The 14796-nt window shown below is 36.7% G+C and overlaps 1 protein-coding gene across 8 annotated transcripts in view; it reads right to left on the reverse strand.

Moving 5' to 3' along the window:
- Positions 1-14796, reverse strand: part of c12.2 (von Willebrand factor A domain-containing protein c12.2) — a 210685-nt gene that overhangs the window by 65744 nt on the left and 130145 nt on the right. For all 8 annotated transcript variants that reach the window (XM_069821229.1, XM_069821234.1, XM_069821226.1 and 5 more), the window contains 4 exons: positions 7058-7216; positions 4751-4978; positions 3483-3689; positions 2809-2969 (listed from right to left, as the gene is read on the reverse strand). In XM_069821229.1, coding sequence (XP_069677330.1) covers positions 2809-2969; positions 3483-3689; positions 4751-4978; positions 7058-7216 — 755 coding nt within the window. The remainder of the gene's footprint in view (positions 1-2808; positions 2970-3482; positions 3690-4750; positions 4979-7057; positions 7217-14796) is intronic.

A 14796-nucleotide genomic window follows, 5' to 3' on the forward strand; every position in this document is an offset into this window, starting at 1 on the left:
GCAGTCAAGTAGAAATTATTACTTTACTTCCATGCAAATTTTGACATCTTTAGACATGCCCACTTAGCTTTTGCTAAAACAGTCTTGATTATGCTTCATATATAAGACATTTTGATAAGAAGTTCAACAATGCCTTTGGACGAGCAATGAATAAACATTACATTTTGTGTGAAATTCTATTGAAATTTATAACCTGTTACATCATATTATGTATAGTAGTTATACATAGGGTTCAGATACTATTTAAAAAAAAAATATATATATATATATGGGACACTTTCGGTTTGAATAAAGTAACCAAATTTTATTGTTTTTCTTATTTACGAACATCAGCAAAGGGAAAAGAACATACATTAATTGTAGGGTACTAGTACAGTCTAGTATATACAGTAGCGAAGCTCAATACGTAGTAAATATGCATCCATAGATAGTTGCTAACCACTAGGATCGCTACTATTGTCTCATTACGGACAATGCGAAATAGTATCTGCACAGTCAATTGTTCCTAGTACCCTCACAACCCAAGCTTCGTGACTGTATATACTAGACTGTGGTACCAGTGTAACAATATTAAAATTGCACTTTAAACAATACTAAATCATTGAGCTTTCCCTGTGATATACTTCTCAGATGAATGTATTTTCTCAAGTAAAGAATGATTTATGTTGTACGAAATTATACACAGTTCTTATTAAAAACACTTTAACAATAAGCATAGCTTTCACAGTTTCTACAGATAACCTATTCTTTTTGTTTGTCCATAAGGAGTTCATCTGGGAAAACAGTCTTTCAATCCTAACATAGTTATTACCACGTCCGCTAGTGTCACATGACAGTATTACCAATTGGTAAGACACTTTTATGAACAAGAGCTATCGATTTCTTGGCAATTATATGTTTTAAGTTTAAGAATAGAAATTTTAAACACAAATCTACAAAATACGGGACAATTCTGAGTCCCGAAGAAGATTATTGGGATGCTGGGACACAACCTCATAATAAGGGATGTTCCCATAGAATACAGGACATACACAAACCCTAGTGATACAGAACTGCCATGCTCATGAAAGCATAAAGGTAGGCGCACACTTACCAGTACCGGAAAAAATTCGTTCGTTGCGTTCAGATTTTTATTATAGTATTGCTAACTTTCCGAATTAATCATCAAATAGTGTTGCAATTTATCGCTAGAGCGCATTATTTCACTGTAGTGTTCTGAACTGAACTGGAAATAAAATGAATAGCTCTGCAACTTAAATAAACTATGAAGGACATACCTGGTTAATTTAGTATTTTTCCAATCTCATCCATGTTCTTTCTCCATATTTATAATTCTAATTTCATAAATTATAAGCTCTTCATACTGTTGGACTTAATAAAATAAGCTTCGCATCATCCATTTCATTATACCTTCAATATTACTGCGATTGGAAGCCTTGCAATCGAAATATTTGCAATGACATTATTTATTTCGATCTTGGACCATACAGAAATCCGTTTAGAATTCTTTGGCCACACTTCTGGACGAAATCCAGTCATGCAGACAGAGGCAATATGGCCAAGTGGGCAAATGCTCCATTTAAAATAATGCAAAGAATAAACATCCGAATGTGCTGTACTAATGTCCTTCTGGTAAATGAGCGCCTACCTTATGGATGGAAGATGATGCTACAGAATTAGCGAGATCTATTGCAGAAGCAATTAATTAAATGGCTGACTTTAATGTAAGTTATTTAGTTCTCTACATGAGTTAATGAAGGTAACTGAATACTTAATTGAGGAACAAAATTTCTTGTAAACGTAACAGTTCTTACAGGATTATAATATGACAGGAAGATGATCAGTGAAGAATATATTTTCGAATGTTTATTTAGACACTTAAAGCAAATTTGTGTGCATTACATTGAGAGCAAAAATTTTCACTCCACCAGTGATGTATTGTGTTTCTGTTGACTTACCTGAATTTTTTATGGGCAATGACATTGTCAAGTCCCACTGCACTTGAATAAATAAATATTCTTCATACTAATGACAAGTTCAATGCGTGAGTACAGGTAACAGACGAAGCTGGTGAGCAGTCGTACTTCAATAACAACCTTTTTATAATTTTCTAACAACTAATCAATAACAACCTTTTTTGTAATATTCCAACAACTAATCAATAACAACCTTTTTTGTAATATTCCAACAACTAATCAATAACAACCTTTTTTTATAAGAATTATTCTAACAACTAGTTGGATAGGAGAGGGAGGGGAAGGAGAGAGGCCGAGAGAGAGAGAGGGGGAGAGGGCAAGGAAGAGGGGAGGATGGATGGGAGGAGGAGAGGGAAAGGAAGAGGAGAGAAGGGGAGGGGAGGAGAGGGAGAGAGAGGGAGGAAGGGAGAGGGAGAGAGAGGGAGGAAGGGAGAGGGAGAGCGAGGTAATGATTGATATTCGTAACGTGCTGATAGGTATCTTCATTAGTATAAATATATTGTGAAAAACGTAATGTTTGGAAGCCTGGATCTACTTTCGTCAAGCAAAATTAACTGTTCCTAGTCATATTAGCATAAGTGAAAAGTTATCATTCCTCTTCTCTCTCAAAATATACTTGCTTCAGACTACACGCAAATGGTCATAAATTCAAATATATACAATATAAAAAGAATGCACAATTTCATACTTAAATGTACCACATCTTACCACTGGTAAGGAGGAGTTGATTCAAAGTTATAAAATTTTCAGAAGTAATGTGAAGTACAAGCTTCATAAATTTTTCCTTGCACAATAAACGTGATATATTGAAATATTTTGAAGAGTACCATACCTATGAATGACAGCGAGTGTGCTGGGATGGATCCTATGGATGCCGTCGAGCACAGCCATCTTGCCCTCGAGAGCAGCAGTTACCAGAGGGGAATTCTGCCATATTGTATCACCATTAGGTAGCGTTGTTCTCTGCTGAATGAGATCCCGTGACGTCATATCCTGCATCATAAAATCATGCCCAATTACAGATTTTTAACACCTCACATCTTCAGCCTTTCTAAAATAGTAAACAATCGTGTCTCATGTGGATAAAACAACATTACCTGTGTGTGTGTTTTCTTCCTAGTCCCTGAACCACGTTCCAAAGTGTATAACTGTTGCACTCTTGTTACCGTCAAATATACGTGCATGTAACAGTGTCAATATAATTTGAACGAACTATATACCGATATTTATTTTCTGAATAAATATGATTGAAGAAATAGTGAAATAAGAACAGGAAAGAATGTATCTCGAAGAAATCTCCCCTAACACAGTTTTCCAATTTATTAGAAATACCCAACTAAACAGTCAAAACATTAATTGCTCAACTACATAGCATAGTGAAGCACTTGCACACCCAAATCTGAAATGAACACATTCTACGAAGTTACTTCAGTTAGAATCAGACAAAGAACCCAAAGATTGATACAGTGATACAGGAATAATCACTGTCAATACTGATATCCTCACCTGATATAAGACAATTGGCTCTATCTGGTAGTTGAGTAGAGCTGCCAATCTGTTAACTGTTGCACTCTTGCCACATCCTCGAGGTCCAATAACACAGAAGTCACCCACCAGATGAGACTGGAGTAACTGAGCCAGCAGCTGCTCCTGATACTTGGTCTGTATAAAGCCTCCTGGTAAAGACAACCGCTCCCCTGCACCACACACCACCTGCAACAATGCAAAAATGTGTTTTGGAGAACGGTAAATGCAGCTGATGAGAGCACTCCTCATTACAGCAGAAGGAAAGGAGAAGGAAGAAAATAAGGTGATGGTACGAGACGCGTCCATAAAGTAACTTTCCCGCTCGTTTCACAGCTAGCAAACCAAATGTTGCACAAAGCGACTGCATGTATGTGACAGAGTAATGTCCTGGCATGGCGCATGCGCTAGCGGAACTTTCCGAGTGGTCTCAGTAGCTTCGTTGCATTGGCTGAAGATGTTCCTATTCCAGCTCCCACCGAGTGTGAAGTGCGGTCAGTGATAAAGTTTTTGAATGCACAGGGCATAGCGCCGATTGAAATCGATCGTCAGCTGTGCCAGGTCTATGGGCAAGCAGATGGTGCGTAGTAGTAGTAGTAGGACTAGTAGTAACAGCAGCAATAAGAGCAGTGTGCAATCACATTAACAAATTACTTACTTACTTATGGCTAATGCTTAAAAAATTAGCTATTTTTTGGAAAAACATTAAAAAGGCCAAGGACATGCAAAAGAGTTCAATCAGGAACCGACTCATAAAGGGAGTGAAAAACTCATTCGACTTTCCAGAAAACACATCAAACTAGTTATTGATTTCCTATGAGGACACAGTCAATTTGAGAAGCATCTTCATCTCTTGGGCATCAGTGACAACCCCACATACAGAGGCTGTTAATTGATAGAAGAGTCTTTAACTCACATTTTGTGTGAATGTACCACCTTTCTCACAAATACAAATCCAAACAACAGCAGCAGTAGGAGAAGAGGCATGAGGAAGAGGATAGGAGGAGGACAAGGAGGAAAAGAAAAGGAGGAAGAGGAGAATAAGGAATAGAGGAGAAGGAAGAGAAATAGAAAAGAAGTGAAGAAGAAGAAGAAGAAGAAGAAGAAGAAGACGAGGAGAAGAGTAGGAGAAAGAAGAGAGGAAGAGGTGGTGTTCATATAATCTTCCATTGAAAGCAGACAAAAATCTTGATCATGTCGAAATTTACATCTTTCTGTATGTGTTTAAAAACCGCAACTGAGTTCCTCACCTGGAAGTCAGCCTGCTGACCATTGTAGTTCATCCTAACTCCACCCACGTGGTCCTGTGTTGCCAGAGTTACGTCTTGTATACTGGCAGAGCCCTGATCCTTCGAAGTTTGCAGATGAAACGTGGTTAGTAACCCCTCCACAGACTGCTTTCCTTCCCTTGCCAAGAAGCTATTGTAAGGGTACAGCCGATACAGTACCTCATAGAGTGGCAAGCCAGGTAAAGCCTCCTGAAAGCATAACATATCTCAAATGTATGTAATGAAGATTAGCAGTTAAAACAGATATGTGCAATCTCTTTGCGGATAAAGGGCAAGATTTAGTCACAATTTAGTCAGCTGTTGATTTGCTACTAAAGGAATGCTACTTTCTTACATCAAAAAGTTCCCATGAAATTTGTTATGGAAGCATGTTTTTTCTCACTGTTCATATGTGTACACATTATCATTTCATCTGTAGTTACAAAGGATAGTTAATTAAAAATCTTATCTACCAATCTTCTTTGAAGACTTTGATAAGTTGGTCTTACACTAGGGTAAAATGTCTCATCAGTGAAGTTGAAAAATAGAAACACGTAGTAACCCAAAACTGCCATGATTATATCGGCAAAAGCAGGCTTGTGCTATAGATGAAGCTAAAGACAGCTCCCTTCTTATCATTGTGCGAGTTTATGTCACTCAGCTGCATGGAGACAGAAAAGTAGAACTCTTACGTTTTCTCAATCTTCATACTAGAAGGTGATGTGATCAGCATCAGCATTACACTCTAGCCACCTGTACTCCCCTTCCCCCCCAAAGAAGACCCCATAATAAATTTTGTAAGAGGTTGATCCTAAAGGAATTCTGGAAGTTATGGATTAAACATTTCTCTCTAGTCTGGGCTTGAATTCGGACCCTTCTAGTCCGTAGTAACCTACTGCCATACCAACACGGCCGATTCAGTTCTGCTTGTTTAAAGCTATAAATACAATACTGTAATTAGTACGTAGATATTTGCCTCAAATAATGTGTTCCTATTTATTTAGTACGTACACTATTTTGTTTTCCATACACATTCTTTGCAATGAATTAATGTTACACATCTTATTATTTTTTATACATTTCTTTGTTCACTGCAAGTTCTATCGCAATAACGCCAGGGATAGAAACTAGGCCGCTTGAACAGAAGACCAGCGCAGTAGTGTTGAGTCACAGACGCAGCTGCCGTATCATCATTATTTCTTTTTTTAATTTCACCTTCCTTTTCATTATAATTCATAAAATTTATATCTTGTTGAACTCAATGGCCTTTTCTATTTCAGAAAAATATCCTGTGTTTTATATCAAATGAGGAGTAATGGCCATCTTTATTATTTCATCATTTAGGGTTTTTATATTTTGTGGTTATTTGTTTTGTAATACTGTAATAATGCATTTTGTATGATCGAATTTTTGGTGTATTTACAGCTATTGTTGTTAGGCTTTGAAAGTTAGAATTCCCACACAGAAACTTGTTGCTAGGGAAACCATTCTTCAAAACATAAAACATAAAACTATTCTGAAATAGACGTATACTTATTGTTACTTAGTTGCCATTACAGTATAGTTTTGCGAAGGTTTTGGAATAATATTGTTCTAAATTTTCAATTCAAAATATATTGTATTTGCAATTTTAAAAATATGATCGTGCAAAAAATGTTGTACAGTACACGTTTGTGAAGTGCATTACAAAATCTTGGAAAATGAAAAACTCGCTCTGCTCGTTTTTCAAACTTTTCCTCGATTTTGTAAAAAGCACTTCCCAACTTTGTATCGTAATAATGTATTCTCTTTCAAAATTCCTCATTTAGAAAGTTTAATAGCGTTAAATGTTTTAAGTTAGTATTTTGAAATGTATAAACACGTGATTTATTAATGAACGTCATTCTGAATCTATTACACAAAAATACTACATGTTTTTACTGTCATTTTCGCAATCAGCAGGGTCGATTTTATAATTTTGTAAGAATTGCCCAGCTTTGTTCGTGAGGTAGGCAAAAAGTTAAAATTTGTTGACTACTGTTATACAGTAAGGAGACTTTACCTATCCTGTGTTCTTCTCAAAGTATGAGATACTTTCCTCTAAATTACTGAACACCTCTTGCAAGTTTTTCGGCATAGTACGGAAACATTCTGTGTGTGTTCATTTTTTTAATCTAAAGTAAATTGTGTGGTCTTTCATAAGTAACATCCAAAAATATGACTGACAATTCATTTTGGGTTGTTGAGCAGCACCCATGACAGGCATCAGCCATCTTATCCGGGATTCGAATCTACTCAATCTAAACTCACCAATAACTTGGCAGCTGTTGGTAAGTTGTCAGCTGGAAAGTCAGGCAGTCCGAGGGCAGAAGATTCTGGTGACAAAAGAGAGTGGCAGCAAGACAGCAGCTGTGACACCTGGGCTGGGTCGACGCTGGGGGCAGTTCGTCGCAATTCCTCCAATTGCTCCTGTAACCCGAAGATATTTTAATTAAGAAGTAAATAATTTAGAGGATCACTTTCTCCAAATAACTACCTACATAAAATGCAGTCGAACTTCGATACAACAATTTTCTGGGTGCTGGGAAAATTGTATCATTATATCGGGTTATTGTTGTACTCAAGGCTTATGAAACTTTACCCATCTTTAAGTTCTGAAAGAGAGTAACAGTATGAAATAACATTACATACTATAAAATAACATTTACTCGCCATTTGATTACCCTACTAGACGTACGAATTGATTTAACATTCAAACGAGTTTTTTTTTCTTTTCTTTTAATCAGTAATTATAGTCTGTCTTTTGGTTTTAAAGTATTCAGCAACATAGCGGTACGTATTTCTTATTGCTTCGAGCACAATCAGATGATCTGGTGGTTAGAGATATTAAACCACTTGAAGGTAGCAATGCCAATGTCTTCTGCTGTCACATTTTTTAAACACTCACGTTAGGTTTAATTTTACCACTTCCAATACTGTCCTCCAATTCCTTGCATTTCTTTTGAATGTTGCAATTGTTGACTGCGCAAACTTGTATCTTTTAGCCACTTCAGTCTGCTTTAATCTCCTATCTAAATCACTGAATGCAGCTAATTTAATCTCGGAACTGAATTGTTTTCGTGTCACACCTACTACCATCATTAACAAGTAACACTCGGATGTGAAAGGCACCAGTAGTCAGAAAGACAATGGCAGAAACAATAAAGAAAAATCCTGTTGAGGGTCACTCACCATTGAAGGAGGTAAAGTTCTATTATAATACACCCCTTCACAGAATGTCAAGATCAGTCAACAAAAATATGAAAGAGGATATACGAAATAATGGAAAACATCTTTAAGGGTGTGATACCAAGTGAAAATTGAAATAATGAACATGAAAAGTAAGTAAATTAAAAATATATATTATGTTTTTATCATTTCATGGGGGTTTCTTCAAAATTGGGTCATATAGCGTTCATCGTTATATCAGTTTTTGTTGTATGGAGGTTCGACTGATTGCCATGTAAAATAATACTTTTCTTATTCAAACAGAACTAGAATTTTGGTTGTGTTTATCAACAGAATCTTGTCCTCATGGTAATTCAGAACAGTAAAGACAAAAATATGATATGAAGGCCCAAGCGAAATAGAGAGATAGAGACCTCTTCTTTCGTACGTAACCTCAGCACTACTACATAAAAGGTCAGTATCTTGCTTTGCTGCTTACCTGACAGAGAGAAGAAAGAGCCTAAACACGTTTTGGAAGTTACAACCTATTCCTGAATCGAATCAATTCAACTTCTACATCCATACTAAGACTTCTATTGAAGTGCCACACTTGATTCATTCTACTGAACAGTGATCACTTCTTCCCTAATCAAATAGCCTATGTAAGCAAATAATGGATTTCATAGTGTCTGTCCGGACTTATCCTTGCAACAGGGACATTATTTCTTGTAAGCCTCACAATTTTCTGTTGGCATTGAACTTTGAGATAATGGTTATCTCATTCAAGCCTTCATTTTATTGCACATTCTTCGATTTGTAGGACGACGCACTGCTGATTTCTTATGTGATCAATCCTTTTTGTTTTGTTATTTTTCTTGGTGTGTTCATCTCTCTTGTTTATAACATTGAGTTGAAGACCCCAACTTTAATGAGAGCAGAAATATAAACACTAATGCATCTTACTTACTTACTTACTCTACAAATGGCTTTAAAGAACCCGCAGGTTCATTGCCGCCCTCACATAAGCCTACCATCGGTCCCTATCCTGTGCAAGATTAATCCAGTCTCTATCATCACATCCGCCTTCCTCAAATCCATTTTGATATTATCCTCCCAGCTACATCTCGGCCTCCCCAAAGGTCTTTTTCCCTCCCGTCTCCCAACTAACACTCTATATGCATTTCTGGATTCGCACATACGTGCTACATGCCCTGCCCATCTCAAACGTCTGGATTTAATGTTCCTAATTATGTCAGGTAAAGAATACAATGCGTGCAGTTCTGTGTTGTGTAACTTTCTCCATTCCCCTGTAACTTCATCCCTCTTAGCCCCAAATATTTTCCTACGAACCTTATTCTCAAAAACCCTTAATCTATGATCCTCTCTCAAAGTGAGAGTCCAAGTTTGACAACCATACAGAACAACAGGTAATATAACTGTTTTATAAATTCTAACTTTCAGATTTTTTGACAGCAGACTAGATGACAAAAGCTTCTCAACCGAATAATAACAGGCATTTCCCATATTTATTCTGCGTTTAATTTCCTCCTGAGTGTCATTTATATGTTGTTACTGTTGCTCCAAGATATTTGAATTTTTCCACCTCTTCGAAGGATAAATCTCAAATTTTTATGTTTCCATTTCGTACAATATTCTGGTCACGAGACATAATCATATACTTTGTCTTTTCGGGATTTACTTCCAAACCTATCACTTTACTTAAATTTTTAGGAAGAGTTAAATATAATTACAATAACTTCCGTTAGAAGAGAAGTAAGATTAGAGGTTTCGTGTTGTGCATTATGACACGTAAAAGAACCCTACCTTGGCAAAGTTACTGGCCAGTTCTTCACACTTTGTGAATAAATGTTCTTGCAGGTCAATACACTGACTGAGACAGTTCAGTGTCTCGTGAAAGCGCAGATGACTCTGCTGAACAAAGTATAGAATAAATTGAAAAATGGAACTTGACAGGTCGCAGAGTTTAAAGTATCTAAAAAGGAGACTATTATAAATAATTTGGACTTAAATTTAGAATACATTTAAATTCAAAATTTCTGAAAAGAAAAATTTTACATTTTGTGAAGTCATTTAAATTTAAAATAACTCGGCTAAGTTTGAATGCATAATATTTGATAAAACAACTGGACTGTTCAAGTACCAGTACGATAATTACGACAGTATTATGTCAGACGTTAATCTTTAACAACATTTTGACATAATATTGACAACAGACTAATTTCCATACTCGCCATAGAATTCAAACCCGCGACAGTAGCTTCTACAAAATTACAGTTTCTGCGTATAATATGCACTGTCGATATTTATATAAATTTTAATAGGGGAGAAAGAAAGTAATGCTCTGTTTGACAAGAACAGCTAAAGACATCGTGTAAAGAGCACACATTCACGCTACAACTACAGTCTAGTATATACAGTCACGAAGCTTGAGTTGTTAAGGGTACTAAGAACAATAGACTGTGTCGGTACTATTTCGCATTGTCTGTAATGAGGCGATAGTAGCGATCCTAGTGGTTAGCACTATCTATGGATGCATATCATTTACTACGTATTGAGCTTCGTGACTGTATACTATACTAGACTGAAATACAACTATGACAATTTGGTGGGGGGGGGGAGAACTAACACACCTTCCCTTCCAGTTCAGTGAAGGAGACTCAGAGTAGGCGGGCATTTGTTACTAGATTTGGCGATGTAGTAGATTTGATACTTGCGTCAGTACACACAAAAGCGAATTATTTTAAAATAATAATTCCAATTTTATAACAACATTTCAACAAATAATTAGTCCCGTCCTTGCTTGTACACTAAAAAATATCTACATCTTAAGAAAATATTTCTGTTAACATATTGTCTTTACTTGACAATTTTTACGCAAGGCATAAGAAAATAAGATAAAAATAGACGAGATACTTTGTATGATTCTTCTATAAAGTCTTCAAATAAAGTGTCCACTAATTCAATAAAATATTTGACATATGATGTGCAAACTTCTCAGATAATCAAAATAAACAATGTCCATTAAACAGGAGAAGATATTACAAAGCACAATAGGATATGTACCGATGCAAAATGTATTTCCATCAGTATCCTGATATCGACTTTTACTGCACGAAACTGCATCTATATAGTTCATATATCGTTGGTTTACAAGTAAAACACATTAAATAAAAAATATTACTGCTGAGAAAATTGAGTATATAGGCCTAATTACATAACGTACGCGTATAAATTCAGAATTGGAAAATGAGGTACACATAAAGGGAAACAATTTACGAAAAATAATATTTTGAGGATTCAGTTTTGTCAAGAATTTTCAAACGCCTTTTTCTCAGAACTAATATTTCTGACTTAATGTGTATTGCTTGTAAACCGACGATATGAAAAACTGGCTGCTCAGTTCCCTTGATTATGAAATAGTTGTAAAACCGAAATCTCCAAAGAATATATTTGGATCCACCGTGGATTAAACGGTGTGGGTGCGGGGCTGGCGCCGTGCCAAACCGCTCCTCGCGTGCCGCGGTTGGATCGATGGTCGTTGTGACGGAATCAATTTTATGCAACCGGTCTGAGACTTTATTTTTTAATTATTTGCTATTTATATGTCACAGTACTTGCAGGAGTATTTTTAGTAGCATGCGGGTAATTCGCTTTATTACGACTTATCATGAAGCTCGACCACAGACTTGACACGAACTGCGTACTCGTAGCAATGCAACATCACGACTTGATTTTCAAATGCCATTATCAAACCCTGACTGTAAACAATATCAAAATTCGCTTCATCACGTGGATGTATTTTACTTTCTGTTCTTACGAATTCGTTTCGTTATTAAACAGTTGAACCACTGTTGTTTCGTACATTCGAGGCAATCAATGTAACATCATGACTAGTTCTTCAAATCCCACTATCAACATCTGACTGTAAACAACACTACCAAGATTCTTCTTCACGTGGACGTGCTTCGTTTTCTGTTACGAGTTCCCTTTGTTATAAAACAGATGAATCATTTGTTGTTTCGTGTACGCAGAGCGACGCAACATTACGACTCGATTTTCAAATCCCATTATCTAGCAGGAAACAACAATATGGTCCACGCTGTGGAGTAGCGGTTAGCACGTCTAACAGTGAAACGAGCGGGCCCGGGTTCAAATTCTGGTTGGGACAAGTTACCTGGTTGAGGTTTTTTCCGGAGTTTCCCTGCAACTCATTAAGAGCAAATGCTGGGCAACTTTCGGCGCTGGACCCTGGCCTCATCTCGCTAGCATTATCATCTTCATCTCACTCAGACGCTAAATAATCATAGCAGTTGGTAAAGCGTCGTAAAATAATCAATTAAAAATCAATATCAAAATTCGCTTCTTCACGTGAACGTGTTTCATTTTCTGTTAACAATTTTCGTTTCGTTATTTAACAGACGAATCACTGTTAATACGTGTACTCGGAGGAATGCAGCATCATGACTCGCTTTTTCAAATCCCAATCAAATTCTGACGTTAAATAATATCAAGATTCGCTTCGTTATTAAATAGATTTGGTCACTGTTGTTTCGTGTAACAAATTCGTTATTAGACAGTTGAGTCACTGTTGTTTCGTGTACTCGGAGCAATGCAACATCATGACCTGTTTTTCAAATTCAATTATCAAAATCTGACTATAAACAACAATATCAAGAGTCGCTTCTTCATGTGAACGTGCTTCGCTTTCTGTTGTATTACGAAAATGTATTAGCCGATCTGCACGGAGCTTCTCAACGTTGAATATGCATAGTTAGTTGTCTGCGATCTACGGTTACATGTTTGGCATTAGAGTCGAGGTTCGGAGGTTCAAACCCGACCTTGTAAAGCATTCTTAGTTTGGCTTTCTTTAGGAGAGAAATAAAGCTGTCCCTAAAGAGAAGTTCTAGGCAAAATTTAGGCCTACTGGCCACTTTTCGCCTATGTCAAAATTAAACTACAGGCTTACAGGTGGCCAAAGTCTCATTTCTTTCACTTAATGTTTACACTGTATTGTGATTATCTATTTTAATTTTTTGTGTACTGTATTTGGTATATTTGTAATGTTCGTTGTATACTTACTTACTTACAAATGGCTTTTAAGGAACCCGAAGGTTCATTGCCGCCCTCACATAAGCCCGCCAGCGGTCCCTATCCTGTGCAAGATTAATCCAGTCTCTATCATCATACCCCACCTCCCTCAGATCCATTTTAATATTATCCTCCCATCTACGTCTCGGCCTCCCTAAAGGTCTTTTTCCTTCCGGTCTCCCAACTAACACTCTATATGCATTTCTGGATTCGCCCATACGTGCTACATGCCCTGCCCATCTCAAACGTCTGGATTTAATGTTCCTAATTATGTCAGGTGAAGAATACAATGCGTGCAGTTCTGTGTTGTGTAACTTTCTCCATTCTCCTGTAACTTCATCCCGCTTAGCCCCAAATATTTTCCTTAGCACCTTATTCTCAAACACCCTGAACCTATGTTCCTCTCTCAGAGTGAGAGTCCAAGCTTCACAACCATACAGAAGAACCGGTAATATAACTGTTTTATAAATTCTAACTTTCAGATTTTTCGACAGCAGACTGGATGATAAGAGCTTCTCAACCGAATAATAACACGCATTTCCCATATTTATTCTGCGTTTAATTTCCTCCCGAGTGTCATTTATATTTGTTACTGTTGCTCCAAGATATTTGAATTTTTCCACCTCTTCGAAGGATAAATCTCCAATTTTTATATTTCCATTTCGTACAATATTCTGGTCACGAGACATAATCATATACTTTGTCTTTTCGGGATTTACTTCCAAACCGATCGCTCTACTTGCTTCAAGTAAAATTTCCGTGTTTTCCCTAATCGTTTGTGTATTTTCTCCTAACATATTCACGTCATCCGCATAGACAAGAAGCTGATGTAACCCGTTCAATTCCAAACCCTGCCTGTTATCCTGAACTTTCCTAATGGCATATTCTAGAGCGAAGTTAAAAAGTAAAGGTGATAGTGCATCTCCTTGCTTTAGCCCGCAGTGAATTGGAAAAGCATCAGATAGAAACTGACCTATACGGACTCTGCTGTACGTTTCACTGAGACACATTTTAATTATTCGAACTAGTTTCTTGGGAATACCAAATTCAATAAGAATATCATATAATACTTCCCTCTTAACCGAGTCATAAGCCTTTTTGAAATCTATGAATAACTGATGTACTGTACCCTTATACTCCCATTTTTTCTCCATTATCTGTCGAATACAAAAAATCTGATCAATAGTCGATCTATTACGCCGAAAACCGCACTGATGATCCCCAATAATTTCATCTACGTACGGAGTTAATCTTCTCAAAAGAATATTGGACAAAATTTTATACGACGTCAACAAAAGTGATATTCCTCGAAAGTTACCACAGTTGGTTTTGTCCCCCTTTTTAAAAATAGGTACAATTATGGACTCCTTCCATTGTTCTGGTACAATTTCCTTTTCCCAAATAGCAAGTACAAGTTTATAAATTTCGCTATATAATGCACTCCCACCCTCTTGTATTAATTCTGCTGGAATTTGATCGATACCTGGAGACTTGTACTTTTTCAGATTTTCTATCGCAATTTCGACTTCTGTAAGCGTGGGTTCGGGTATAAATGGCTCAGCAGTTTGTATTTCAATTTCGTCCCGATCATTTCTATTTGGCCTATGTACATTTAGTAGTTGCGCAAAATAGTTTTTCCATCTGTTTAGGATTGATGGAGAGTCTGCAAGCAAGTCACCATTCTCATCCTTGATAACGTTTACCCTTGGCTGATATCCGTTCTTAAATTCCTT

The sequence above is a fragment of the Periplaneta americana genome, chromosome 3 (genome assembly GCF_040183065.1).
Source record: "Periplaneta americana isolate PAMFEO1 chromosome 3, P.americana_PAMFEO1_priV1, whole genome shotgun sequence".
NCBI classification, from domain to species: Eukaryota; Metazoa; Arthropoda; class Insecta; order Blattodea; family Blattidae; genus Periplaneta; species Periplaneta americana.